At 41.0% G+C, this 27204-nt stretch overlaps 1 protein-coding gene and 1 long non-coding RNA gene across 3 annotated transcripts in view; one reads left to right on the top strand and one right to left on the bottom strand.

Moving 5' to 3' along the window:
• The window catches only part of LOC109304449 (chloride transport protein 6-like), a 202522-nt gene extending 181349 nt beyond the window's left edge, over nucleotides 1-21173 (bottom strand). The window contains exons 1-6 of one of the 2 annotated variants that reach the window (XM_019527052.1): nucleotides 19854-21173; nucleotides 14952-15081; nucleotides 12289-12369; nucleotides 10353-10528; nucleotides 8280-8372; nucleotides 1829-2072 (exon numbers count right to left, since the gene is read on the bottom strand). In XM_019527052.1, coding sequence (XP_019382597.1) covers nucleotides 1829-2072; nucleotides 8280-8372; nucleotides 10353-10528; nucleotides 12289-12369; nucleotides 14952-15081; nucleotides 19854-20104 — 975 coding nt within the window. In that variant the 5' untranslated portion in view covers nucleotides 20105-21173. The remainder of the gene's footprint in view (nucleotides 1-1828; nucleotides 2073-8279; nucleotides 8373-10352; nucleotides 10529-12288; nucleotides 12370-14951; nucleotides 15082-19853) is intronic. The other variant, XM_019527044.1, reaches the window with a different exon arrangement.
• On the top strand, nucleotides 10116-26782 carry LOC109304459. Its single transcript, XR_002099398.1, has 3 exons — nucleotides 10116-10126; nucleotides 23444-23448; nucleotides 24488-26782. It is a non-coding gene; the product is annotated as an uncharacterized LOC109304459 (long non-coding RNA).
• Nucleotides 26783-27204: the final 422 nt, after the last annotated feature.

Below are 27204 nucleotides of genomic sequence, written 5' to 3'. Positions count from 1 at the left end.
GTGAAACTGATAAGCACTTGGCTACAGTTCAAATTACACTGACTCTTGTGGGGGGGCTGCAAAAAAAAAATTGGACTGCCCATCACAATGCCCTAACAAAATCAGAGATTCCTCCCCCCCTGCACCATTATGATTTTCAAATCTTACAGGGGGGGCTCTCGTTTTATGGGGTACTCAGCCCCCCCCCCCACACCCCTCTGATTCAAATCCTGGATATCATGAAAAAATTGTTCTGTGCAAATTTCTCCATACAGTTGCCCAGCAGATCTCAAATATGGCCACTACCCCCTAATCTAATGGGATTCTGAGTGCAGGTATTTCTGCTCAAAATCACTTGAAGCTGACGGTGCTCAGCCCTCCATTGAATAAGGACCCACATCCTCAACTGTGCTCAAGCAGAATTGACCACTATTACCCAATGGCTACTTTCTATTTTTAGTTTGCATACACAAGTTTTTTCTAAAACTCAGTCACAATTTGTGCAGGTTTCACCACATTTTTGGAGTGTCACATTCCCGTATACACAAACATATCTTTCACTGCGTAAACAAATATCTGCAGTTTCCAAAAAATTGTTTCTTTGTATTTGAACCCCTTTGTAAGCAACACAGTGTAACAGAAAGAGTAAGCTTCCAGGAAAGCACATTTAAGACCTAAAACAACATCCTATTGTTTGTTAGATTTTTTAAAAAATTTTTCCTTTGTGTGCTTTGAGTCATCCAAATTTAAGATAGTTAATAGGTTGTTGCCTATGACGGCTAATGATTCTCCAAACTTGTTAGTCCTACATTCTGCCTGATTTAAGACTAACACAACTAACTACTTTTTTTCAACACAGAGATATTAATTGTATTTAAAAGGTCATGTGACCTGACTTCTGATATTTTTTTCTGGTATGTTTACTTGCTATACCAACATAGTCCATATGGTTGTGTGGATCAAATGAGGCTTTGCAAGGCACCTCATAAGGAGTTAGCTGCCCAAGTGACATTTTGATGAATTCATTAAATTTAACAATCATCAGGCCGCTTTGAAAGTCACAGCATACAACTATGAGCTCTGTGCTCAACGCTGTGCAAGCATTCCCAGTGGAAAGAGAAACAGTGGTTTGGAAGTAACTGTTCAGTGCATTACATTAAAGAACTAACATTTTCTATTAATTAGAAAGAATGCAATTCCCATCTGGATTCTCAGCTATTAAAGTAAAACTGCATACAGAGAAACCATATACAGGAACCAATGTGATGCCTGTTGTGCAGATCATCATAATGCAAATTCAGCAAAAACTGTAGCAATTAAAATTGTAGTCAAACGTGTCCTAATCTATCATCTATGGAGCCAGCAAGACTTAGCTGCCTAACAGATTCTTCTATTTAATCTACTTTTTGTGTCTACAGCCAGCATTGCTGTTGGGAAAAAGTCTAGGATTTACCTGGACGTGCTAATGCAAGTTAGAACTACAAGCTGCCTCACCTTCATGCAAGTTACCAAAGACTACTAAACATGTGGTAAAGGATATCAGGGAAGTCATTTAACCTGCATTTGCAGATAGCTGTTACGTGGTATGGGATACGGCAGAGAAAAAAGCTGCCTTTCACAGTTGTAATTATAGCCCAAAAGAATTAAAAGCAGCCTGCTTTGAAAAATGAAAACAAGTTTATGTCCCCACTTATGCTTCACAATATAATGAACCACATTGTACCAGAAACTAATTATGCCAGAGATATCTTCACCCAGTCCCTCAGAGGTCCCTCAGTTAGGCGTGTTTGCCATATAAAATTATAAAGCCATGAGCTACATTTCTTTTATTACTCCATTTGTTACATACCCAGAATAAAATTCCTTTCTCTGCTTCAAAAAATCCAAAATGACCTCTGTAAACAAATCCATCAAGGGAAGAGGAGAGTAAATCCGTAGTGAATGTGGCCATCAGACAACAGAAGAAGGTTTGCCAGGCCAGTCTGATGTCCCAGAACGAAGCCACTTCTTCTAGTGTGAACAAGAGGCCACCCACTGGAGCACGAAACACTGAAGCTATCCCTGCTCCTGCACCGGCCGTAATGAAATTCCTCCTACGACAGATAGAAGTATCATCTATAGGAAAACCATGGGTTATGGCAAGTCATGCTTTAAGAGTCAACTATATTTAGAAAATTCAAGCAAATTATTTGGAAAGGGACTGAACTTGGGGCACTGGATGGTTAAGGGTGTTATTGGGACATAGAGTTTTTCACCTCTGGGTTCTACATTCAAATCTGAGCCACAATAGCAGCAATAACTAGTGTCCACGTGGTGGCTTAGAAATAGTGACTTGATTTCACTTTACTACCATGTACACAAGAAGTCCAAGTCATAAACCAAGCTGCTAAAAGAGCTGAGACCAAAAACAAGTATAACGCTCAGAGCTGTTAGCTGTACATTCATATTATAGTGATGCTACCAGGGAGTTATATACAGAGGGCTTAGGAACCTGGCGCAGCTCAGAAGGAGATGCAGTTTGAATGATTGATCAATTTGCTTAATAATATTTTTTTTTCTTTTATATCCTGTTCCAAATGAATTTCTTTCTCCCTACATTAGGAACACTCAGCAAGGCTTGATTCCTCTTCAGAGCATGATAGTTTGTACTGATAGCATCACCTATCATGCAATTTGCCCACAGCTTTCTTTTAAACAGACCCTATCTTTCACTTGCTTAAAATTTTGCCAGATTTTAAGGCTAAAGTTTTCCATATCGAGTGCCTGCCTCAGACAATTTTCTATAAAACAGTTCAGCAAATTAGAAAAATATTTTAAGGAAAAATTCTCATAACCATTTCATTGCAAAGTTCCTACACTGCTATCCTTTAGAGAAGTAGTTTTCAACCTTTTTGCATTTGCAGACCCCTAAAAAATGTCGAATGGAGGTATGGACCCCTTTGAATTGTAAGTGTAAATATTCACATGCTTTTGATTGAACATAGTCACCTGTTGCAAGCCCCTAGTCTGACCCCAGGGGTCCACGGACCCCAGGTTGAAAACCACTGCTTTAGAGCATGGATCTGAAATAAACAGGGCAGGAAAAGCATGCTGGTATCAGGAATGTATATTTTGCCTTTCCTATGAAAATGTGCCCACATTTGGTCAAGTTATGAGCTTCTGAAAAAATCACAGTAATGATCAGTTCATTAGAGCTTAATTCTCTGAAGACTTCTTTCTGTACTAAACACGCTCCAGCCTGAGCCTGCACAGCCAAGCAGGGACTTTCCCTCCAACTGCTTTCTAACTACCACCGGTTGCTGTAGAGAAGCCTCAGGAGCACAGTAATAGTCTCCACTTTTTTTGCCCCCTCCTCCCAGCACTGACACAGTGACATGAAGAAGGCAGTGATGTCCTAATCAGATTGCAGAGGGACAAGAAGGAAACAAGGACATGGAGCAGAGATAAGGAAAAGCTGGAGGGACCGGGACTCGGAGGGAAAGGTGGTATAACAGTCTGCCACCGCAGACTCCCGTGCCTCCCCCAACTCCCACTGTGCTTGGAATAGAATCTAAGGATTTCCAAATCTCAACCTTCTTCTTCTGTCATTAAAGAGCTGTAAATCCTCTGAGAGAATGTGTGCCTTGTCTCTCTAGGGCACTTGTCTACATTACACCTGTTCTGTTACCACGTTACACTTTTCCTGTGTCCACGAGACAAAAATCGCCATTAAGCTAGCTGAATTGTGTCTGTGTATCCACATTATCAGCTGATTTTATTGTTTTAGCTTTTTTCTTTGTGGCAATTTAAAACACCTCTGACATGTTTTGTTTTTAGCTCCTAAATATCTTCCATGAAGGCTATTTTATGGAAACAGCATGCCGCCTGAAGGGTGCCCCCTGCTTCACCCAGCCTTGGGAGTTGCTTGTGTACACTTGGGGAGCCCTGCAGGGCTTTGCACGGAAAGGTTTGGCACCAAAAAAAGCACCCGAGCTCCCCATGCTGGTGTACACTTGGGGTTAGCTTTGCACAGAAAGATTTTGCGCCTCAGCCCCCCAAGCGCCCTGTGCAACTCGCACCCAGGAAAAGAGTGACAGAAGTGCTGCAGCTGGGTGTTTCTTGTCCCAGAGCACCACCTGGCAGCAAGGTAGGACTGAAAGGGCATGAGAGGAAAATTGTTCTGACATGCCCTCTAGCGCTTTTTACTAGTCATAGCATAATAAGCCCTTACATGGTAAATCATGCCCATGTTACTTATTTAGCCATCTTAAACTAAGAAAGAAAAATTAAACCAGGAAAATTTATACTGAATGCCGAGTACATGTACAAGGGCCCCTAGTGGCTAGCACAAGGAGGGCAACAACCTTCCACTTTTCTCGGGCAACTCTCTTTGCTCAAGTGGCAGAGGTCTGTGCTGTGAATCTGAGGATTCAAACCATGTTGAAGAGCCATGTGGGAGTTGATATGGATTAACATGATAATCTCTTTGCCTTCAGTTTGCTTTTAAAAAAGTTGGAACTTACACATTAAAAACTGTATTAAAAGATTAACATTTCAAAGTTTCATAGTTGGTAGGGTCGGAAGGGACCTGAGCAGGTCATCAAGTCCAACCCCTTGCCATGGCAGGAAAGGATGCTGGGGTCAAACGACCCCAGCGAGGTGGTTGTCTAGCCTCCTTTTGAAGACCCCCAGGCTAGGAACGAGCACCACTTCTCTTGGAAGTTGGTTCCAGATCCTAGCCACCCTGACTGTGAAGTTATGCCTTCTGATGTCTAGCCTGAACCTACTCTCAGTCAGCTTATGGCTGTTATTCTTTGTAACTCCCGGTAGTGCTCAGGAGAACAGGGACTCTCCCATTGCCTACTGGTCTCCTTTGGCCAGTTTATAGATGGCCACCAGATCCCCTCTCAGCCTTCTCTTGTGGAGGCTGAACAGGTTCGGGTCTCATAGCCTCTCCTTGTACGGCCTACCCTGCTGCCCCATGATCATGCAAGTGGCCCTCCTCTGGACCCTCTCCATGCTGTCCACATCCCTCCTGAAGTGTGGCACCAAGAACTGGACACAGTACTCCAACTCCAGCCTTACCAATGTCATTTAAGAGGGGGAGGATCACCTTGTTGGACCCACTCGCGATGCATCTGTGGATGCATGACAAGGTGCGGTTAGCCTTCCTGACTGCATCCCCGCATTAGCGGCCCAAGTCAAACACTCAAAGTTAAATAGAGATAAAATTAAGGTTACCAGTTAACTTGACCCAGTTACCTTGTATTATAATAGTGTTTTATTACACAACCACATACTGTCACATATGTCAAACTTTTCAGAAATGGTAACTAGCTGCATATTCTTCATTATCTGGGTTATCAACTTGAGCCTCCTGACAATGATTTGCAAAAGTGGTGAGATCTCTCAACTACAACTGAAGTCAATAAGAGTAGCCCTGTGAACATGTTCAATTCAATGAAATGCAAACCAATTGCTGAAAAAAAAAAGTCACTGCAGCATCTCATTCCAAATTAGTGGATCCTTTCAACTTTCATCTCTCGGTACTAACCAAATATTGGGTAGCACAAAGACACAAAGGTAAATACTGAGGATGAAAGGACAAACTGGAAAAGACAGAGAAAATGGCCACAAAGATTCAAGACTGAAGAAAATGCTTATAGTGCGAGGTGGAAAGAGCTTGATCTATGAAGCTTATCAAAAAGATGCCTCAGGGGTGAATTGATTGTAGGTAGGCTGACCATATGTCCCAAATTTCAAAGGCCAGTCACAGCCAGATGGTAAAAACTAAAATGAGAGTCCCAGAATTGCAGGGGCATGGGGCACAGTCCAGCAGAGCATCAGGGTGGCATAGTGCAGCAGGCAATTCCACTTCCCCACCAGACTGTGCCCATGTCCCTGCTTGCCCCTGGTTGTCTTATGTTTCCTTACGGTCACCCTAATTATAGGGGATAAGTACCTTGATAAGTAGGAAATACGAGGTACTAAAGGGCTCTTTAATCTAATGGGTAAAGGCATAACAAGAATTAATGGGTGGAAGCAAAAGGGAGATTCAAATTAGGAATTAAGCACAAATGCTAAAAGGTGAGGATGGCTAACCATTGGAGCAAGCTACCAAGGTAAGTGATAGACTCTCCATCTCTTCATGCCTTCAGATAGAAACTGGATGCCTTTCTTGAAGGGAATGCTTTATGCAGACATAATTTATTAGTCTCAGTATGGGGTATCTAGGTTAAAAGTAATGTCTGAAGAGATACAGGGGGTAAACTAAGTGATCTAATACTCTACTAGCCTTACAATCTAGGAAATCCCCCATATTAAATGGGGTTAATGTCACTTTTTAGGGGTCCAGGAATGTCTGTGAAACATTTGGATTCCATTAGTATACGGACCACAGAGAAGCACACTGAGAAACATAAGCAAAGTAAGGTAAGCATAGCATGCAATAATTAGTGCATGGGTCCAAGCACACATGATCCCCTTTGTTCAAAACCAAACATCAAAGTAGCTGCTTATTGATTGAGCACCATCCACCAGGCAACATGGAATATGGCAGGGGTCCTATGGGCAAAAAACAGTATGTGACCATTTAATTAGACTGCATTATAATGCACATGGGACTGAACAAAGGCTACAACAGCCTTAAATCTGGCATTTTCTCACTGTTGACTGCTTGATTTTGAAACTTTAAGATTTTAACATGTTTTTAATATACCTATACACTGAAACTGCTCTGAGTGGTAACCGCCAGTGCATTCATGAGTTTATATGCTTAGCCACCAGTAATCATGACCAATCCAGTTAATGTGACAAATTAGGACTTGGGCCTCTCTCTGACATTAGCAAGTGTTGACCACTGAAATCCAGGATACAAGATTCTTTAATATTTTGAATACTTATTAAAAACTTAAAAGGGTACTTGATGCCCAAAAGCTTGTCCAACAGCTATCCTACCTACATAGATGGTCCATTAAAAATATCCCCAAAAATCCTTACATCTACACAAAACTGCTTTTATACCAATGATATTTACTTTGAACAATAGTAGAGATAGTAATAAGCCCATTTACTGCCTTCATAATACCAGAGAAATAGGTGCCTTCTCCATCCTTCTCCTTATGAGATGACAACACAGAGGAGGAGCCAAGTCTTGCTCATTGCTTAGACTTAATCCTTTCTTTATAAACAGGATTTTTAGAGGACATGTTTCTCCCAAGATTTTTCCAGTCTCAGAGTTAACTGTTCCCTCTAATTATCTCATATTGTACTACAAAACAAAAAGCAAAATCTTTTGCTGTTCCTCTTACAGTAATCACTAATTTCTTCCATGAGTAAGTTTGTTTAACAAGCTTGTCTTAAATGTATTTCAGTGATTGATGATAAAAGTTAAAGACAAAAGCATATCACATATCTTTCGAGCTGTGCTTTATGATTATCCTTTAAGCCACAAATAGTTCACGATAGCCTTTTCTTGCTTAGATGAGAGGTTCCCCTCACCCCATTTCTCCCTTTCCTTGGAAACCAAACAAACACTACAGTTTTGCATTTATGTATTTTATAAGCCAATAAGCAGCATCTGCAAGACATAATTTGACCTTTTAAATCATTACTGATGTAATGAATTTCACTGAGTTCAACGACACTATTCTCAAGACTGGATTTGGAAGATCCATCCAGGACATATACAGAAGACCTTCGAATTTAAGGAAGTATATACAGTCTCCTTTTTTGCAGAGAGGGAAAAAGCCCACAAGCCTGTATCTTCTATGTATGCAGCACGGAATAAACTGACATCTTGGGATCTGCAGTATAAATCAGAACTGAAAAAATATGCAGGTCTGAAAGCTATTTGAGTTGAAACTTTTGTCCAAATTATTTAAGTCTAGGCCTTTATACCCACTTTACATAAATGTACAGGAAATGTCAATAGGAGGTACAAGGCAATGGAGAATTAGTCTCAAAGTGTTAAATTAAAAGTTTTCATAAACATTCAACATAACTATTACACAGACATTGTTTTAACAGATCTCCACAAGGGACAGCCCAGCAGAGCTCAGCTATTAAAAAAAAAAATCACTGGGAAAGGAAGAGATCCCTTTCTAATGGAATATACTTGAGTCGCATTCATACCTTCATACAGAAAGAGATACTTTCTTTCTATAACCATCCAAGAAGCTAGAACATTATTAGACCAAATGTTCCATAACTTTATTAACTCATAGCTATTTGATTAGCAGCTTAACACATCTGCTATGAGAATCAGAATGTGGTACCTGTGTCTTCAAAGGCTTAGCAATTATATTCCGTCAATCACTTACTTATCAGCTGAATTCTGAAACCTTGTGAAGAAGGGGAGATGAATTCCCAGAGTATCTGACTTCAACTGGCTCAGACCGCAACCTATTATTGCACTGAAAAAGCATTTTTTTAAATTAGTGAAGTCTTTAAAAAAATTATTCACACAGCAACTGAAGTCAAAACTAAAATGGCCAGGTCCTCAGCGGACATGGAGCAACAAAGCAAGACTGACATCAACAAATCTAATACAGGGTCTGCAGAACATATTAGCTTTAAAATATACAATGTTCTGTTGACATGGGAGACTATTAAAACCTTTCAGGTTAATAATTCAGAGATTAAAAGGGCTCTTCACAACGATGATAAGCCATAAAGGCTACTTTGATGAGCTGTATGTTACTATCTGCCTAAATGTGCCTACATGATGAATTATAATCCATCATTTTAGTCATCAGTCCCAGTTTAATGACCACTGGGAGCAGAACAGTTATATTCTCAGTGGAAGTTGTATAATGATTTCAATTACCACCATACTTTCTAGGCTGTGTTTCAGAACTACATAGGAAGGAAGGATGGAAGGAAGGAAGGACGGAAGGGGAAGGTAGAGGAAACCCTCTTTTCATGAACATTTTACAAGTCAGGAAAAGAGTTAAATGCATTGTAGAAAATTTAAATTTCAGGCCACAGCTAAACTGGCTGAGGTTTTTTTTTAAACTGTTGTGCGTGTTTATGCATAATTAAGGTAGGTGCTGTTCAGAAAATTCAATTAATTTAATTCTTAACTCTGTATTTCAAAGCATCAAATTAATGCTGCACCAGCTGTCTTTATGTAAGTCTGGTGACATTTCTGGACCATCTGTCATGGTTAAAAATAAACAAAGACACACACACAAAGGAAAAAAAAAATCACAGCTGCAGGCACCAACCTCTTGGAGACAAAAGTCTGAAAGTAATGAAAACAAAGGAAACCCAAAAAGAGAGCTAGGCCTTGGTAATGACTGTCTGAAAAGTTTGTGGCCACCACTGACTAAATCTTGCTCTCTTTTTGTTTTTTTAAACCTTAGTCATTTTTCCAGGCTACTGCACCTACATACAAGGAAAATGTACAAAGTGGTAGAAAGGAGTGTATTGCTTGGTAGAGATTGAAGAGGAAGAACCAACCCTCAAAACTGAATATTTTACCCAAAAATAGAGATAAGAAGTAAAATGCTAAGCTGCCTAGAAAAGAAATAGACTATCTGAAAAGAGGGAACCCATTTCTAACCTCTTGAATCAAGACACTATTTAAATATGGAAAACTCGTCTCATAAAAATAAATGAAGGAAATGATTGCTCGCCCAGAAACATGACAGAAGGACTTGGATATCGTTTGTGTGTTCTCTTTTATTTAAAGAGGGGCGGTGGAATTAATCAAATGCTTCCTTAAGCAAGAATATATATTCCAGGGGTTCTCAATCCCTGGGCCACAGCGGATCAGCTGCCGGCCCATAGCACAGTCAGCTGCCAGACCGGAAGTGGTCGCAGCTCCTTCTGCAAGTCCCGTGGCAGCGCAGGGTTTGTCCCGCCCAGGGTGGGGGTATCCTTACCTGTCTTCTAGCTGGAAATTCTGGGCACGGTTGGCTGCGACTGCTGGGCAGCGGTTTGCCAGGCCACGGCCAATTCCGGGCCACAGTTTGCTGGGCCGCAGCATAAAAACTTTGGAAACCCCTGAATATATTCAATTATTTTCCTACCCATAAATATGACCCCACCTCGCAACTTAAAAGTATGCTTGCAAAGAAAAATAGTTTAGATCAATGGATTTGGTCACTGTTGACCATAACCAGTTTTACAGCAGGGAAGTGAGGGGAAGGGAGTAAAACGGGGCGTAATCTTGGAAGATTAAAGTCTGAGGGCCTGATTGCCCATTGCCTTTCAACTTGTGCAGTTATTTAGACCTGTGCCAAGCTCATATAAAAAAGCACCATATATGTGAAAGAACAATTTGTATTGGTTAAATTTTATACCTACTTCGAGCAGGAGTAAATAATTAAGATGCAACTTAATGGACAAGCAGGCCCTAACAGCTCCAACATTTCCACAGTGTTTCTTACCCCAAATGAATCATAGGGCCCTCTGGTCCACAAAAGAGTCCAGATGCCACAGCTAACACACAAGACACAAATGTTCCCAGAAAAGTCTTGATATTAAAAATATGTTGGATAGAAGCCCCATTCAGAAACCCAATGACTTCTGGTAGTCCACATGGTACACCTGCTGGGCAAAAGAACTGAAAAAAGAGAAAGAATTAAGGATTACTTCTAAACACTTTCAGATCAATCAGCGTGTTAGAATTCTAGCTGAAAAAGCTTCATTCACAAGGTACACAAGTGGTCTAAAGTCTTACAAAGAAGTTAGGAGATATGGCCACAGGACTGTACCCTGCTGCAGAATTCAGGGTCCCTGGACCCTGGTGAACACTGTCATCAGCAGCAGGGGGCAAGCAACAACTGTGCAGATACAGTTCTTGCTTGCCTCACTGCCACCCACCCTCGGATCCACACTGCTGCCTGTTCCAGGACAAGGGCTGCCACCCATTCCCCTACTGGTACTGCTGGCCTCTCACCCACTGATGCTGCCAGACACTCAGCCACCCTCATTGCTGTCCACTCTGGTCCCTGACCCACTCCCCTACCTGTGATGTCACTCTAAGCCTGACCCAAGTGGACAGGTGTTTCCAGAACTGCCACTGGCCCCAGACCCAGATCCACTGCAGCTGCTGCTGGCTCCAGGAATCTGGCCTGGGAGGAGCGCCTATGGTCCATATCCAGCCTAAGGTCCAGGGTAGTTTGACGCTCCTGCCCTAGAGAGTTACTTGCCTTTTTGCAGTTAAACTGATGATAACTCACTGTGTTCACCTTGGAATCTGAGAAAGGCCTTTTCTGAACACCACGCCTGTGGAAGTTGCACCAATTTCCCATTTTATGATCCATATACAGTTGGGCCAAGTACAGACATTTGGGAGGTTAAATTCGGTTCAAAATGACCACCCAATTTAAACTTAGCTCATCCCGGTGCTGACCTTACACTTAACAGACCTGGTCTTAGTGACCAGCAATTAGTTTAAACCTGTAACAGAACAGAAGTTACTTGCACACAAACTGATCTAAAAACTGCAGAACCCACTTTAAGATAAGCCTGGATTTATGTAGTATCAGACTCATTTGATTTAGGTCAAACCAGTACATGGAACGTCCCTGCACAGCCCTGGGGATAGGAAAACCCAGCCACTGGCCCCAACCCTGGGCTTGCTCTTGGGTACAACTTACCCAGCTATTTATATCCTCACTGATTTTGCCCCAGAGGCATCTACAGAAGTTGCATCTGCCTACACAGATGAATATCAAAACCAGGAACTCCTGCCCCAATAGCCTATCACACAGAAATTATAGGACATATTGGCAGAACCTTAGTTACAGTGGCATTTGAAGGCACAACAGAAAGATAGATAGGTTGCATCCAGATGAGCATGGCCGTGAGGCATGTGGTGCCACAGACACATCTGCAGTGCCATATACTACATGTTCAGCTGTTCTCTGCACTTCAAGGGAGCAGCATGGGGAGTTGGCCCTGAATATCCAGGGGTCAAAAAAAGCCCATGCAAAAAAAAAATTAGAGGGGCCCACACGAGGGCAGTGTGCACTGCTGAAAACCAGTTCCTAGCTGGTTGAAGCCACAGTCTGGCTGCCAGCCAGGCTCCAAGCAGCAGGATTGCCACTGCTGCACCCCCAGGAGGCCCCCAGGAAACCCAGATAAGGCTGCTGGAACCAGCCCAGTGCAAGCCACAGTCTCTCCTACTCCACCCGGGGTAACTTGCCATGCGCCAGGTGTCCCTGGGGAGCCAAACGTTCAGGCTCATGTGGACGTGGCCCTAAGGATCAAACAAGGGCTTTGATCCCAGCATTGCAAGGATCCCAGCATCCCAGCATCTTTCATTTCCTGGAACTATTTCACATTTTACAGTAGTTGTATAAGAAGCTTAATACTTACCACCACAAATCCTGAAGATACAACAATCATGGCCAGTCCAGATCCAAGTATGCAAATCCAGGTCATGTGAAAGTTTCCATTCTGATAGTTTTACAAATAAATTAAGATAATCAGTGGTAACAAACACAAGTATGTGCCCTGCTAACTGTATATAGTGGTAAAGAGGAAGAGAGATACTCATACTATTTTTTTTGTCTGAGATTATGCATTAATAACATAAGCCTCAAATTTTTCTGCTTGGCCACTGTGTGCGCTTTTCTTGTCACGAATGTACCTCTTAGCAAAATCGAGAAACTACTGCATCCTTTTGCCCATTTTCTCTCTTAATACACTATAGCAAGTTTTACAATTTAGCATATAGAAGTGTAACCAGGGAATAAAATAAAGACAGTTTTGCAGACTCTTCACAAGATATAAGTTTCAAAGTCTAGCTTTTAGATAAGAGTACAGGTTCAGAGAACTTCCTATTTTTTCCCAAACCAGTTTGCCAATCATGGTATTTTATTATTAATTGAGGCCTCAGTACTAAGCACTGGAGTCAAAGGTCTCAAGTATGTCGTTAAGTACTTGAGAGAAACACTTTCATAAATTAGGCCTGAATATATTTCTACAGCAATTCATCTTGTCGTGTTTTATCCGTTAATACTAGCTGCAAACTCATCTATAGAGCTCCTCTGTTTTTCCTCTATAAAAGTGACATATTTTATGTTTCAGTCTTTTTGTTTTAAAAAAACACATCAGTCTGACAGAGTTTAAGTTTGTTTGTCTGAATTTGGATTAACCACAGTCATGCTGTCTTCAGAGACACAAGAACACCACACAGGACACACAAGAACATCACAAAAACACCAGCTACCACATCTTTCACAATCCCGTGGTGTTTTACTGTGATTCACCATGCATTCAAGTCAAAGAGGCCGCCTCTGTTTTCAAAACCATTGTGGTAAAGCAGACCACTGAAGCATTCCTGTCCACACCTTATGTCAGGTCTTTTGTCCACAGGCTTACTTTAAGGCTTACTCAGCAAAATTGGTGAGGTGCACAGAACTGAGTTCTCTGCTGGTGAGCCTCCTAACTATGAGTTCGAGAGGATCCAACCACCACCAAGCTTCTTTTCCCGTTCATCAGGTGAACTTTGCCACTCTCTCCTACTTAACTCCCTACTTTCAAACCAAAAAATTAAAAATAGCTGAACTCTAGATGACCTTCCAGGCCCCTACTTTTCTGTTATTATTTTAGATGAAAGTTCTCTCCTCACACAAAAATGACTCTCAACAAAACCCTGAAAACACACTTTAAAGAAATATATAGCTATTTAACCATAGTTTTACCCTTTTTTAAAAACTATTTCAGGATTTCGCTCCCCCCACCAAAATACCACAGATAGATTGATGCCCAATTATTATTATTATTTATTTAATTATTTATTTATTTATTTAAAGGAATCCAAGTTCTTTGTATGTTAAGCTTCCAATGGTAATGTGTGTAGGTTTGCTTGGGGGCCACTTTGCCAGAACTTAATATATACACAAACATACATATACACACACATATACACATTAAGTTCTGGTAAAGTGGCCCCCAAGCAAACCTACACAAAGTACCACTGGAAGTTTGACATGCAAAGAACTCAGGTTCCTAACGTGTCATCCAAAAGACCCACAGCAAAGTGCCAACTTAGTTCATTTGCCCCAGAGACTGAGACCAGGTAAGTCTTCCTCAGGATGTATACTTGTGATTGCAGAAACTTAAGCATTGCAACCTGAATCATGGGCCTATAATAATATAATAATCCACCCCTACTTCCTTTTGATAACAGCTGGATCTTGTATATTTTTATCAGTTAAAATCAAAACTCTTCCCGAAGTAGGTAAATGTTATCCTCTCTGTTTTACAGAAGGGGAAATTAAGGAACAGAATGGTGACATGACTTGCCCAACATCATCCAGCAGTCCAGGTACTGAGTCAAGGATAGTATGCAGGTCTGGCGAGTCCCAGTCCAACACAGTTGTGTGTGGATTAAGTCAATCTGCTACATTAGGTGCATTCATATTTAGTTCCAATTTCTGGCTACAATTCAAATCCAGGTCTGCAGACCAGCAACACATTCCATTGATAATGAATTTTTTCTGTGAGTAGTGACCAAAACTGACCATGCATGTGAGTAGGCCTACAATTGCGCAGAAGTACACCAACAGGCTTGAGAAGTGTTTCCTTTTTTCCAAGGCAAGTTGGAAAAATCATTTAAAAGATCTGGCTACTAGAAAATAAGTCTTTGGGACAGTGATTCAAAAGAAATAGCTTCATAACATTCTTTATTGGGATCTGTATTGGTCAAGCAGAGTGCAATAAAATCTTATCTATCAAAGACTTGTCTGTACATTCAGAAGCTTTGCAAAGCCAGCTGCTTATCATGTACTGTGCTTCAGATATTATGTTTCCCAGTGATGCAGCACATGCTTCATCCAAGCCATTAAGAACACATTCTTAAGGTAAGTAATTACTGAGTAAAAATGCTATTAAGTAGAAATTCACCTTCAAACCAACCTGGAAGCACAGTGCCAACAGTCAGGTAAAAGTTTCATGTTCATGGAGTTTGATTATCCTATCTCCCAGAAAAGTGTAATGAAGAGAAAAGATCAATATTTTCTTTTTATGCTCACCTGAAGGTAATTTTCTACCAGTTTCCATTTCAATTTGATGAGACAGTCAATTATCTGATGAGTCAGAAATCCCAGCATTCCCACTCCTATTCCAATTAGCCCCATCAACAGCCATCGATCCCAGTCAGTTCTAAAAATGGAAGAGTACCATTAGCCTTTTGTAGAGCTGAGTGTGGTTCATCTAACAAGTAGGTACACCTCTTTTATGTCTAATTTTATTATAATCATAAAATTGCAAGAGGCCAAAACATAGAAACCTGACGTCTCTCGTTTCCACCTGTATCAAGTAGGAAACTACAAGCAAGTACAAAGATAGAGCTTCTACTGGAAATTGGTTCCATTTGCTAATGAAACTAATTAGTGTTACTGCAAAGTAACATATCCATATGTTTTGTAATATGTGTTTGCACAGACGTTTATGCATAAATGTGGGCGTAAACCAGGAAAGGGCAATTATTTGGGCCCAAGGGCATTTTGATGAGCTGCTGAGGGCTGGGTCACCACAGGTCCCCCTGCCCCCTCCCCCACCATCTGCACAAAAACTCTATAAAAACTCCCTTTGGGGCTTTGGATGGGTGGGAATAGTGTTCAGGAGTGGCTCTCTGCATGCCCTGCCCTGTGAGGGGGTGGGGAGGTATTTGTGGGGTGTGGGGAGGGGCTGCCTGGGTGCTATTTCCAGGGAGCCAGCCAGGGGTGAGGGGAGGGAGAAGGAGGCAAGGGGCACATGCAGCATAGCTCACTTGGGTGACGTGGTCCACAGCTGCCCCCGTAGCAGCCATGGCATTCTGTGGAGGAAGCTATGGGCCAGGACCAGTCAGCTGGTGGTCTGGATCTGGCTCATGGACCATTTTTTGCCCATCCCTGGAGTAGGCTACATACAGAAGGATCTCAAAAGCTGTTAAAATTAAGGGTTGAAAATTTGTACTTCTATGTCTGAGCACTAAGAAAAGAATGCAGTAGGTGGCTGTTCTTCCTCTATAGTGAAGGTCCAATGCTGACAATGAATCAAGGATGAAATCTGGTGTCCCACAAAACAATTTTAGCAAGAGCATTGGCAATACAAGTATTTCCACCCACTTCTGCAGGGTGCCCCAACTCTACCCATAGGCCAGATCTTCAGGTCATTTTAGCACTTGGCCACTGCTGTAAGATGCATGGACTGTTGACAAGCATCAAATGTAATGAAGCAATATGGAGTGGAGACACCTGCAAATTGAACTGAGATCACATCACAGCGATCAAATTCAGTAAAACCAGTTTTAAAAAACCTTGTCCGGGATAGAAGTGACAGAAAAGATTCTCAGATCTTGCCTTTTCCTGGAGCCACGAGGAATGGTAGCACTGAAACCTCCCTCCAATAGACCTAAGCAGTTGCTCCAATAGACCTAAGTTGCTGTCTTGAATGGGTGTTTGTTGGAATCTTCCAGTTCAGCTTAATGAGGGGTAATAAGGCAGATAAAATTCAGCTATCAGTCTCATGTTGTTGAGTTAACATTTGCATTCCAAAGCCTCATGGGCAATTTTTTTTGTTTGTTTTAAGTGGTAGTCCTGAATAGTAACAGTAGCTCCTTATGAGGCCATTACAGGCTGCTATAATCAGTCACTCTCTTTCTGTTTTAGCTAAATGCATTGATTCAACCTGTGTCCTAGAAAACAGTGTCTTTGTCTCTAGTTTGTAGAAGTCTCAGATATAAAGCTCGTCTTTAATTATGTATAAGTAACAATCCCTGGTATATGCAAGGAATCATTTACTGCTAAAAACCTCACCATCAGATATTACTGACTTTCAGGATTGTATAATATTGCAGAAGAGGCCATTTTTTGCTTTTAGAATACACCAAGTATTTTCAAGCAATTTTCATGAAAAGACTATCCAAAGATTCCTTACAAGGTCTTTAATACCACTTTTCCTTCCAAATTGTACAAGTTGAACAATGAGTTACAACACTATTTCTTTGCTCATTATATGCATCAGAATCAAAAGTATGAACACTTTAAGGAAATGATTTTAGTAAAAAGTTGTTTACTCAGTTGCCTCCCTCTGATTATTGAATCATAGAAATAGGGATAGAAAGTAAGGGTGTGCGAAATAGGCCATATTCTATTCATATTCAACCCAAATGGGGACAGCGATTCGATTCATTGATTCAGCTGACTTTCCCCGATTCGAATCAGCCAAAGCTGAATCTAAAGATTCGATGCTGATTCAGAGAATTAGCAATTCGGCCATAGGCACAGCTTTAAATGTTTTTTCTACATACCTCGAGGTACCAGGCATGGCTCGTGAATGCTGCAATGCTGGGGTGGATGGAGCGTCCCACAGGAGCATGAGTGGCCCCCCCCCACACGTGGTTGGCGGCAAACCCAAAAGCGGCCTGGAAGTTGGGTCTGCCGCCGAGTGCGCAGGGGGCCTCCCACATTCCTCCCCGGCTCAGCAATCGGCCATGGGGGACCCCGAGTGCCCTCCCAGACCCAGGAGGCACGAGTCACCGAGCTAGGGGAGTGGGGGGGTGGACCCTAGCACACTCCCCAGTGGACCCAGAAGTGGGCCGGAAGTGCTTCTGGTCCACTTCCGGGTCTGCTGCCGAGCACATTGGGAGTCCCCCCTCCGGTGGGACACTCCATCAACCCCACCATTGCAGCATTCATGACCCACCGGGTACCTTGAGGTATGTAGACATAGCTTTAAATGTTTTTTCTATGTCCAAATCGCCGAATCTTTCCAAATCTCTCCAAATCAATTCAGAGGGCTCCGATTCAATTCGGAAAGATTAGAGGGTCTCCTGATTCAATTCGGACTCAGAGATTCGGCCACCAAATCAGGCCAAATCTCTGCTGAATCAAATCAGGGACTGAAGCTTCACACAGCCCTAATAGAAAGGACCTCAAGCAGTCATATTGTCCATCTACATGCACTGATGTAGGATCGACTAACTTATACCATTTCTGATAGATGTTGTACAACCTGTTCTCAAGAACCTTCAGGCCAGGTACCGACATTATACTTTCACTGGTATAAGTGATTGGAAACTGGTCTATACCTGTAACAGAACAGAAGCTTGGCACATAAAACCAGTTTATACCCATAACAGAACAGATATTCGGCACACACTAATTGGTTTTAAAATGGCAGAACCTGATCTAAGATTGCCCCCCCACCACCACCATAGAGTAGATGCGTGTTCTGTTCACTACTGATCTGAACTACACTGCTTACAGAAAAATTGCATAACTTAGATCAATTCTACACTGGCTTTTTTGAATGTCTGTACCTAGCCCCAATGACAGAGACTACACAATCTGCTGAGGTAATCTATTCTAGTGCTTAATTATCCTTCCAGATTTTTTTTCCTAATGTGCAATCTACATTTCCATTGCTGTAATTTACTCCTTATCCTACCCCACAGTAGATACAACCAATAGTTTATTACTTCCTTCTTTGTAGTAACTTTTTACCAATTTAAAGATTATCATGACTTTCCTCAGTCTCCTCTTCTCTAGATCAGGCAAATCTACTGCTTGCACAATATTTCCATACAGAGCACATTTTCCAGGCATCTTAATTTTGTTGCTCTCCTCTGTACTTTCAGTTGGTCCACATCTTTCATGAAGTGCAAGTATACAATTGAGGTCTTTCCTCTGGTGTGTGAAATGGAAGAGTTACTTAACATCCCTTTCAAAATCATTTCTCCTATACCCCAGTGTAATGTTTGCATTTTTTTCCAAAATAGTATAAACATTATTGACTTTTTCAATTCATGATCCATTGCAACTTTAACATCCTTTTCTGAAGAACTGCCATCTAGTCAATTGCTCCCAACGGTGTTTTTGTTCAGTTGATTATTCCTACTAAATGTAGTACTTTCCAGTTTTTCAAGATCATTTTGACTGCTGATCCCGTCTTTCAAAGAGTTTGCAACCATTCCCAGTATGGTCTCATCTGGAACATTTAACAGTATATTCCAGTCCATGATGCAAGTCATTAATGAAAAGAATGAATTGCACTGACCCATGAGAGACCACCCCTGAACCTCATATGATAATTCCTTCTAGTATGACAGTGAACCATTGATTACTTCTCTTTGTGTACAGTTTTCCAATTAGTCTTGTACAATAATTTCAGCTGTATTGTATTGATTATTTTATACTCTCACCCCTCCTTTTTGCAGGCAGCCCTCACAAGCACAACATTGTCATTTTATTTTGAATAATACTTTAGAATTTTACATCATCTTCACTCAAACAAGCTCAGTTCATTTGGCAAACATTAGTAAACAGTCTCTTGGCACCACGGTGACAAAAGAGGAATAAATCCTCATCTTGTGGAATACTAAGAGGCACAGAGAAAGTATTCTAGGTCCAACAGACATGGCAGAAGCCAGAACTAGAAAAAAGAAGCCTAATTTTCTGATGATCAGTCTAGGGTTTACACCACAAAACCTCCTTCCACCAAACCAACAAATGAAGGATTTTTCCATAGTATGATCTTCAAATCTATTTAACTCACTGCCACTTGCCAGACAGCTCACCTGAGTAGCAATCAAGAGTTAGGATACAAATGTTATGTGCTACCTTAGGCACACCCTCTCTCTACTCTCATTCCCACATGTAATGTAGGAATACTATTTTATTTCTCTCAGGAGATTAATCTATTTTCTCTGAGGTACCCAAGGGTTACGATAGGAACAGCTTTTGAGTAAAACAGACTTCTTTCCCTACTTTGCACTGTTGAAAACCTTACATTCTGGGAAGCGCTACAAAATTCACGTACTTATCAATGATAATCAAGGTCAATCAATCAACTTCCACACTGTTTAGAGGTAATAAGGTTGATACATATTTTTACTACCCTGAGAATGTAGAAAACTGGACTGCTTGGCCCAAGGGATGGGGCATTATTACCTGTATGCTTTCTCCTGTAGCCACTTCTTGTAAGCTTCACTGTGTGAAGGTAAATAATCCAAGCTCTCATAAGTTGCTAGACATTCATTCTTCCCCCTCTTTTCCTCTCCACATTTATAGTTTGCTGAGCCACCAGCATTAATGTTACAACGCCTGTCCAGAGAATGAATCAAATCAGGCCCATCTTCTGCCAAGAACATCTGCTCTTCACTATTAGCCAAATGTCTCTTCCAGAAAAGGAGTGATGACATGCTCCCAAGCTCCAGGAGTCTTTGGGATAGTAACAAGAACTACCAGAGGCTGAAGACATCAGTTGCCTTGCTTCTCTCTGAAAGTTAGAGGTGGAAAAATACACCAGGATGGTGTACTTTCCCTGGGCAGCTGGGACTAGTTAACATGTGTTGTGGGTTTGATTAGCTGTGGCACTGCCTAGGTCTAGCATGTTTGTAGCACCGAGAGCCTGTCTGAACTAGATCTTGTTGGTGAAGAAGTCACCAAAAGTACAAAGGGCTTTCAAATTGTGGGTTGGTATGCGACAGCAATAACTGTAGCTTTTCCTTAATGAACGGGCAGGTAATATGAAAGAAAAATCCTTAAAATGTGTGTGGGGGAGGAAGGGGGCAGGAAATCAAGTGTCAATTGTAACATGTAGTTGACAAAAAACAAGAGTTCTGGTCAACATATGATCACAAAAAAATAAAGGAATACTAGAATGCCAGAGCATTTGAAGCACTACACTTACCTCTCAGTCTATATATTTTCCCCAGGAAAATTGCTTCTGTTAAAACAGTAGGTATGCTACAGGGTTAAGTTTTTTAAAATATAGGACAGGAAGGGGTCAAGCAACTAAGTTTCCTACATTCTTAGGGAATCGTTAACCCAAGGAATCTCCAAAATTGCTACTTACATCACATACTACAGAGCCTAATACATGAAACACCATGAGTATCCTATAAAGGCAGAGTACTGCCAGTGCCCTGGCACTGCAACAACGGGAAAGTTGCTGGTTAATATATGCTCAGTAGATATCTAGAAAAAAAGGACCATGAGCCGAAACACAGAGGAAGGAAAAACCTCACAGTATCTGTGCCAATCTGACATGAGGGAAAAATTCTCTCTTGACCCCAAATTTGTTGATCAATGTGACCCTGAGCAGAAAAGCAAGACCCTCTAGCCAGGAACCTCTGGGTTTCCTAAATTGATCTAAACATTCCCAAATCTAGGGAGTTTTCAGTTTGATCACACTCTTAATTACAAATTACTTAACTAGTGCTCATAGCTGCTTCAAATTCACCAGCACAAGCTGCTTTTACACTTATTCATAAAATCATATACAGTCTTAAGCACAGCAGATATTCAAGAGCTGTGAAATTTGTGGCAACTGGAATGAACTGAATGCTTTAATTCTCTTAATGTTTGCAAATTAAATGAGCATTTCTTTAAAAAGGTCTCAATTGTCACATGTAAATAAGGGGTGTGTGTGGGGGGTGGGAAATGATTCTTGAACAAACTCTACTTCTAATACAAATTCCTAAAGTCCTTTGCTTTTATAAATAGGTAGAAAAAGAGATAAGATTGTATTCCATCATTATCATTTGATTTGTTTCTGTGTCTATTTCATTCCATTTACTTCCTTTCCTTTTAAAATCTCAGATGAGACTCATTAAATTTTTTGATTGATTTTCTACTATGGCAAGCAAGTTTGAAGCTAAGCAAAAGCAAAAAAACCCCTCAAAAACACAGCACCGATACTCTGATGCATTTGTGAATATGCAGTCAGATAAGGGCAGAATTATTACTATCTACTGCAGCAGGTAGAAAATATTTACTGTAAACAGAAAATTGGTAACACACTGTGCATTTGCTTATTATGGGGCAAACTTTCAGTAAGTCAAAACAGGATAGAGAAGATTTCTGCTACATTCCATCTGCCTTATAGTGTTGGCTTTAAAATAATAAGTATAAGTTACAACATTAGCTCACATTTGACATGAATGCATCCTGATCACAGTACAGCTGATGAATATTAAATGGGTGACCTAAAAGTAGCCATATTGTATGACTGCAAGCTAACAGGAAGAAAAGCATGGAGACCAAACAATAGGAAAAGGATCTTATATTTGACAGTGATCTATACAACAAGGTCCTGATACTATGACCACTGTGATAGAATTGAGCATGCCCTATATATATTTCTAGGGTTTTCAAAACCACTTTACAAATTCCAGCAAAGATTTTACATTTTCCCATAGTCTGAGGGCAAAGGTGAGTGCAAGAGAAAGGAGATAGTATGACAAAAAGCAAGGACTCTTTAGGACTATTATTAGTGCTACCCTTTATTTGTGCATTTGGTGCTAGAAGTCATACAGTAATTGAAGTATTGGAAACTCCTGAGTTACTTTGACAAGAGGCATGATAACAAGCAAATAATTCATCCCACACCATTAAAAAAACCCAATGAGAACAACAATCTTGATGAGAACACAGCAGTTATTTTAGAGCAAATCACAAGCATGCAACAATTTAACACAGAAAATGTGAAGGAAATTCATTCCAATTGAAACTACTTGCAGAATGTAAGAAAGAACAACTTTCTGAGTTTAAATCTGACCTATTTTTACCTAAAAAGCTTGGGGATCTTCAATGAGAAGTAGTTAAGCCCTCAGTTCTGCTTTTAATCACAAACAACAATAAAATGTAGTTTGAAGTTAACATTACTAAATTGTATTCAGGCTTTGCTTGGATTTACTGTTCTTCTCTAACTCTAAAATGGGAGACTAGACAAGAAGAAGCAGAAGTCAGAGGATGAAGCTTTTGAGGCTTCTTAGTAAATTAATGCAATGGATGGAATCTTGGCACCGTTTAACCGAATAAGATGATTCTCCTTGCTTTGAATGGGATGAGGATTTCATTTTGAATATCTTGCATCCAGGAACTTGTATTATATCATTTCAGACTGTATATAAATATATTGGATTACATACACATGCATGCATGCATAAGTGCATGCATGCATGCGTACAAATATAATGTTCAAATTGTGCATCAATTGAACAAGTTCAGAAAGACTAAGAAGTACCACCCTACATTCTAGGTGAGAGGGATTATGTTGAAATTAAGCTATTTCTGAGGGATAGTATAATTATGCCCGACTCCGTATCATTACCTTTCTATTTACACAGCAGTTAATAGCAACATTTTCTCAGAAACACACAGTCAAACTCCTATACTTCTGTAGTTGAGCTTCTGGGGTGTTTTTTTTCCTTCTCAACAGCCCAAGGGATATGTTATCTGACAACTACCTCTTTTCCAATCAAACTCAGACCTGGTGCATGGCCTGACCCATCTAAGAGCATCTGGTTGATTATTAAAGGCACCTAATACTGCAGCCAAGATGTAAAATTACAATACAGTATAGAGTATGCATCTACCACGGAAGGCCTATATGCATCCCATGGTTTCTCATGTAGCTGACGCTTACACTCATGTAAGAGAAACAAGGCATTGTTTTGAAAGTCATGAGCCTACAAAAGTCAAGAAATTAAATTTCTCCTAGAGCAGAGGTATCAGACGTATGGGCCGCAGACCAGATCCAGTCCATGGAGCCATGATTCAGCCCATGGGTCGCTGAACTAACCCCATGCACCAAGCCCTGCCCTGCATGCCACATGCAAAGTGTGGCCTGGTCCTGGAGCTGCGCATCTTGGGGTTGGTCCAGGGTGCACACTGCATGCAGTCCCCCACTGAACCAGCCCTACACATTAGCTCCAGGGCCTCTCTGAATCAGGCTATGCTGGACTAGCATAGAGGGCCAGTCCAGCAGGGCACTGCACACAAAGCACCTCCTACGTTGGCTCCCTGTGCTGCATACAGCATGTGTAGGCAGTCTAGCCCTGTGTGCTGTGGTGCTGCAGGCAGTGCACAGGCTGGATCTGGTACCACTGGCCATGCACAGGGGTCTGGGTCCCAATTCTGGCCCACAGATCAACGCAGTGACCCTAATCCGGCCCATGGGGCCAGATAAGTTTGATAACCTTGTCCTAGAGTAAGGTTATCAAGAGATTTAAATTCTGGCACTGCCTGTGAAATGTGCAGGGGTAGGGGGAAAACAAAACCAAAAAACAACCAAAAACCAAAAGACTTCCTGTCAATAAAATGCTGGCTCCCTCTGGGCGACAGTCCGCGTGGCGTTGCAGCCCAGCCATGCAACCCACCGGGGGAGAAGGGGGGCTGCTGGTATGAAGGGTAACCCAAGGTGGCTGCTGCCCCTGCCACTCGCTGCTTATTGGCTGAGGGCTGCCTGTCATTCAGCCACACCCATGTCCACCAAACTGGCAGAGAAGGGCAGGGGCACATGACAAACAACCATTACAACCAATCAGTGGCAAAGGGTGGGGGCCACTGGAGCCCATTGGCCATAGGCATTGGAGGGCCCCACCATGATCAGGCCACACAAATGGCAGCCAGCCCTGCAATCCCCCTGCAAAAATTGGCCAGCCACCTCCTTGAATTGAAGTAGTAGGTAGAGCCCTACTGATAAGTAATCAGTTGAGACCACTTTTTAGAATTGTTTCCCTAGGTGTTACCCCCACAGCTATCAAAAACCCTTCTGCACTGGAATCATTGTTAGAAAGACGGTGTCTAGTTGTTTCAGGCCTCATGATTAGAATTAAGTCATCTATTCTTATGCGCACTCCTGTTGATGGGAGCCAAAAGTTCCTTTTCCTGGGTAGGAATCTCTACCTTGCGCAGTATGTATGATGGTAAGTATCAACAAAAAGATTCTTACTTCTTCAAAATGCATATAGGAACCACTCTCCTTGCTCTTACATTCCATCAGCAGCAGAAACTTCCACTGAATATTTGAAGCTGATCACAAGGGTGTCTTCTGCCCTCAATGCCTCTACAACACTAAAGAATGAAATCCCTTAGCAATGGAGCATGGAAGAAACTTCTGGCAAGAGAATGAAGCATTTCCTGTAAAACTCTAGAAGCTAGGGAGAGAGAAAAATCTACTCCATCTACTGATGAAAAGAAAAAAAATATTAACATAGAAAACTGCATACCCGAGTTTGCTTAGTGACTATTGTGGAATCATCTAAACTAAATGAATTTTATTTGGAAGGTTACTGTTGCTTTCAGGTGGAAAATGAGTTACTTTCGAGCTACTGGGATGAGCTAAAGTGCTTTGTGTTCTTCACTCCCCTCTCATACAAACTCAACAGTGAAGAACCCCCTGCCTAACTAACACTTTAATGAAGCTGAATGAGTCAGTGATACTTCCAATGAGAATCATGCAATCTGCTCTCTTGGGACTACAGATATACCTCCAGAGGCACACTTCGACAACTGCTATTTCTGATCCAAATCACAAGTTGAGTAAGGGGTTGGCTTATGCAAATGCAGTCAAGGGACAAAATTTCACGTGTGAAATACTTATTCCCACTGGTGGGTAGGAAGGGGGTTACATGGATCAATGCCAAAATTCCTGGAAGAGGCAACTTTTTCATTTTTTCATACATATTTTGTTGCTGCTTACCTAAATTGATTACTCTGTTCCTTTGACCCCAAAACAATGTCTTTATTTTTATATAAATTTGGAGTACTTGAAAATGGGAAAGTTCTGCCTCGATGAGACACCTTGAAAGGTATATGTCCTTATCTAGGGTTTCTGGGTAGGTACTCAAGCTGGTTTAGTTACTTGGCAAGATTCCCAAAAACCTTTAAATTGTTTTTTTGTTTTGTTTTGCTGCCTTTAACCATCTGCAAGTTTTACACCTGTCTCTTTCTTCATCTTTCATAAAGCTAGTATAAATCGGTGCCATCTGTTAAGTAGACTGCTGTAGAAAAGTTCCTGACTGTCAAGTATACATGACATTATTTCTGTGGAAAGTGCTGGGGAAACAAAGAATTCCAGTACCTTATCAGTGTATCTCCTTGCCTGCCACAGAAAGGAACACTCAAATCCAGATTATTAGAGATAAACTGGTTTCAGTTAGGTGAAGCACTACTCCAGAATAGTTCTTTTGTTTTAAATCTAAGGTAGCTGCACAACAAGACGTGAAGCAACCCTAGTCAATATAAGGCACTGTGAATTATTTTTAAACAAACCACGGCAAATTAAGAACTACCCTCCAAACAACATCAACAGTGCATCAAAAACCTAATGCCAGCATCTTATTTTAAAAATGGAGGAATAAAAGAGGATGCAGAAAATAAATAAAAACTCTTACTTATTACAGCTCTGAATTGTTAGAATATAATTCTAACACTTGATTCCAGCTTCATTAAACTAACCAAGCTTAAATCCCATAGTTCAGATGGGACACCAACTGTCTACGTACATATTAGGCTGAGACGTTTCGTGAACCTCTCATTTTGACATTCTACTTGCCCTTTTAAGTTGTTCTATTCTCTATAAATTGCCTGAACCTTTGTTGGGAAGAGCAGCATATAAATTGCATGCATGCATAAATAAATAAATAAAAGCACCCAATTGGCATTACACTTCGGTGACTATACAGCGGAATTTCAGCTGTCTGTATAGGCAGACGTGGAGAAACCAGTCAAAAGCTCATTTGGTCAAAATCCCAGTTCTAGTCTTACATACATTTTGTATTGTCTAAGAAGTATAAAGAAAAAAAGGGGTGTATGCATTTTTCTCACTTGGACTGTAAACCTTTTGGAAGAAGACCATATTTAGTGCATCTGGCAGAACAGTTCAGAGCTTTTGTTCATCAGCAAGATATTACAAATTAAAATAATTCTGCATTAATACAACAATATAGCATTCTAAAATCTTAAAACACAATTATGCTGCACACTGGAAACTGACATTCGCTTTGTTACATTAGCTCTACAATTCACAAATTAACTCCAAGGGAAAAAAACAAAACTGTTTTAAAAATATATAAACTTATGTAGAGAAATATATTTTTTACACACACACACACACCCCCCCCCCCCCCCCCGAATGGTTATGCAGGAAAAGTGTCAATACAGAAAGCTCTTCACTCTTCAGGGTCTCAGCATTCAAATATCTGTACACACAGCTTTGGGTAAGCTTCTCTACCAGGAAAAGAAACCTGGGAGAATTCTTCCAGATTTTTTTATGTGTATAAGCAGACTATGTTAGCGATTGTCAGTTAGCAGTACTAGCATCTTATAATATATTGACAGACTGAAAGCAAAACAGTGTAATGCACAGCTCTGAATTTAATACTTTAGCTATTTAAGTTGTTACTAAAAATTCAAATTATTATACTACTATCAGGCTGATGTGGGTTTTAAAATAATGAATAAATGTTAAATGCACAACTTGAATGATGGCTTAAAATGGTAAATATTATAG

This window comes from Gavialis gangeticus, unplaced genomic scaffold, assembly GCF_001723915.1.
Source record: "Gavialis gangeticus isolate Ggan-Ray unplaced genomic scaffold, GavGan_comp1, whole genome shotgun sequence".
NCBI lineage: Eukaryota > Metazoa > Chordata > Crocodylia > Gavialidae > Gavialis > Gavialis gangeticus.
This window is presented reverse-complemented; position numbering and strand designations above follow the sequence as displayed.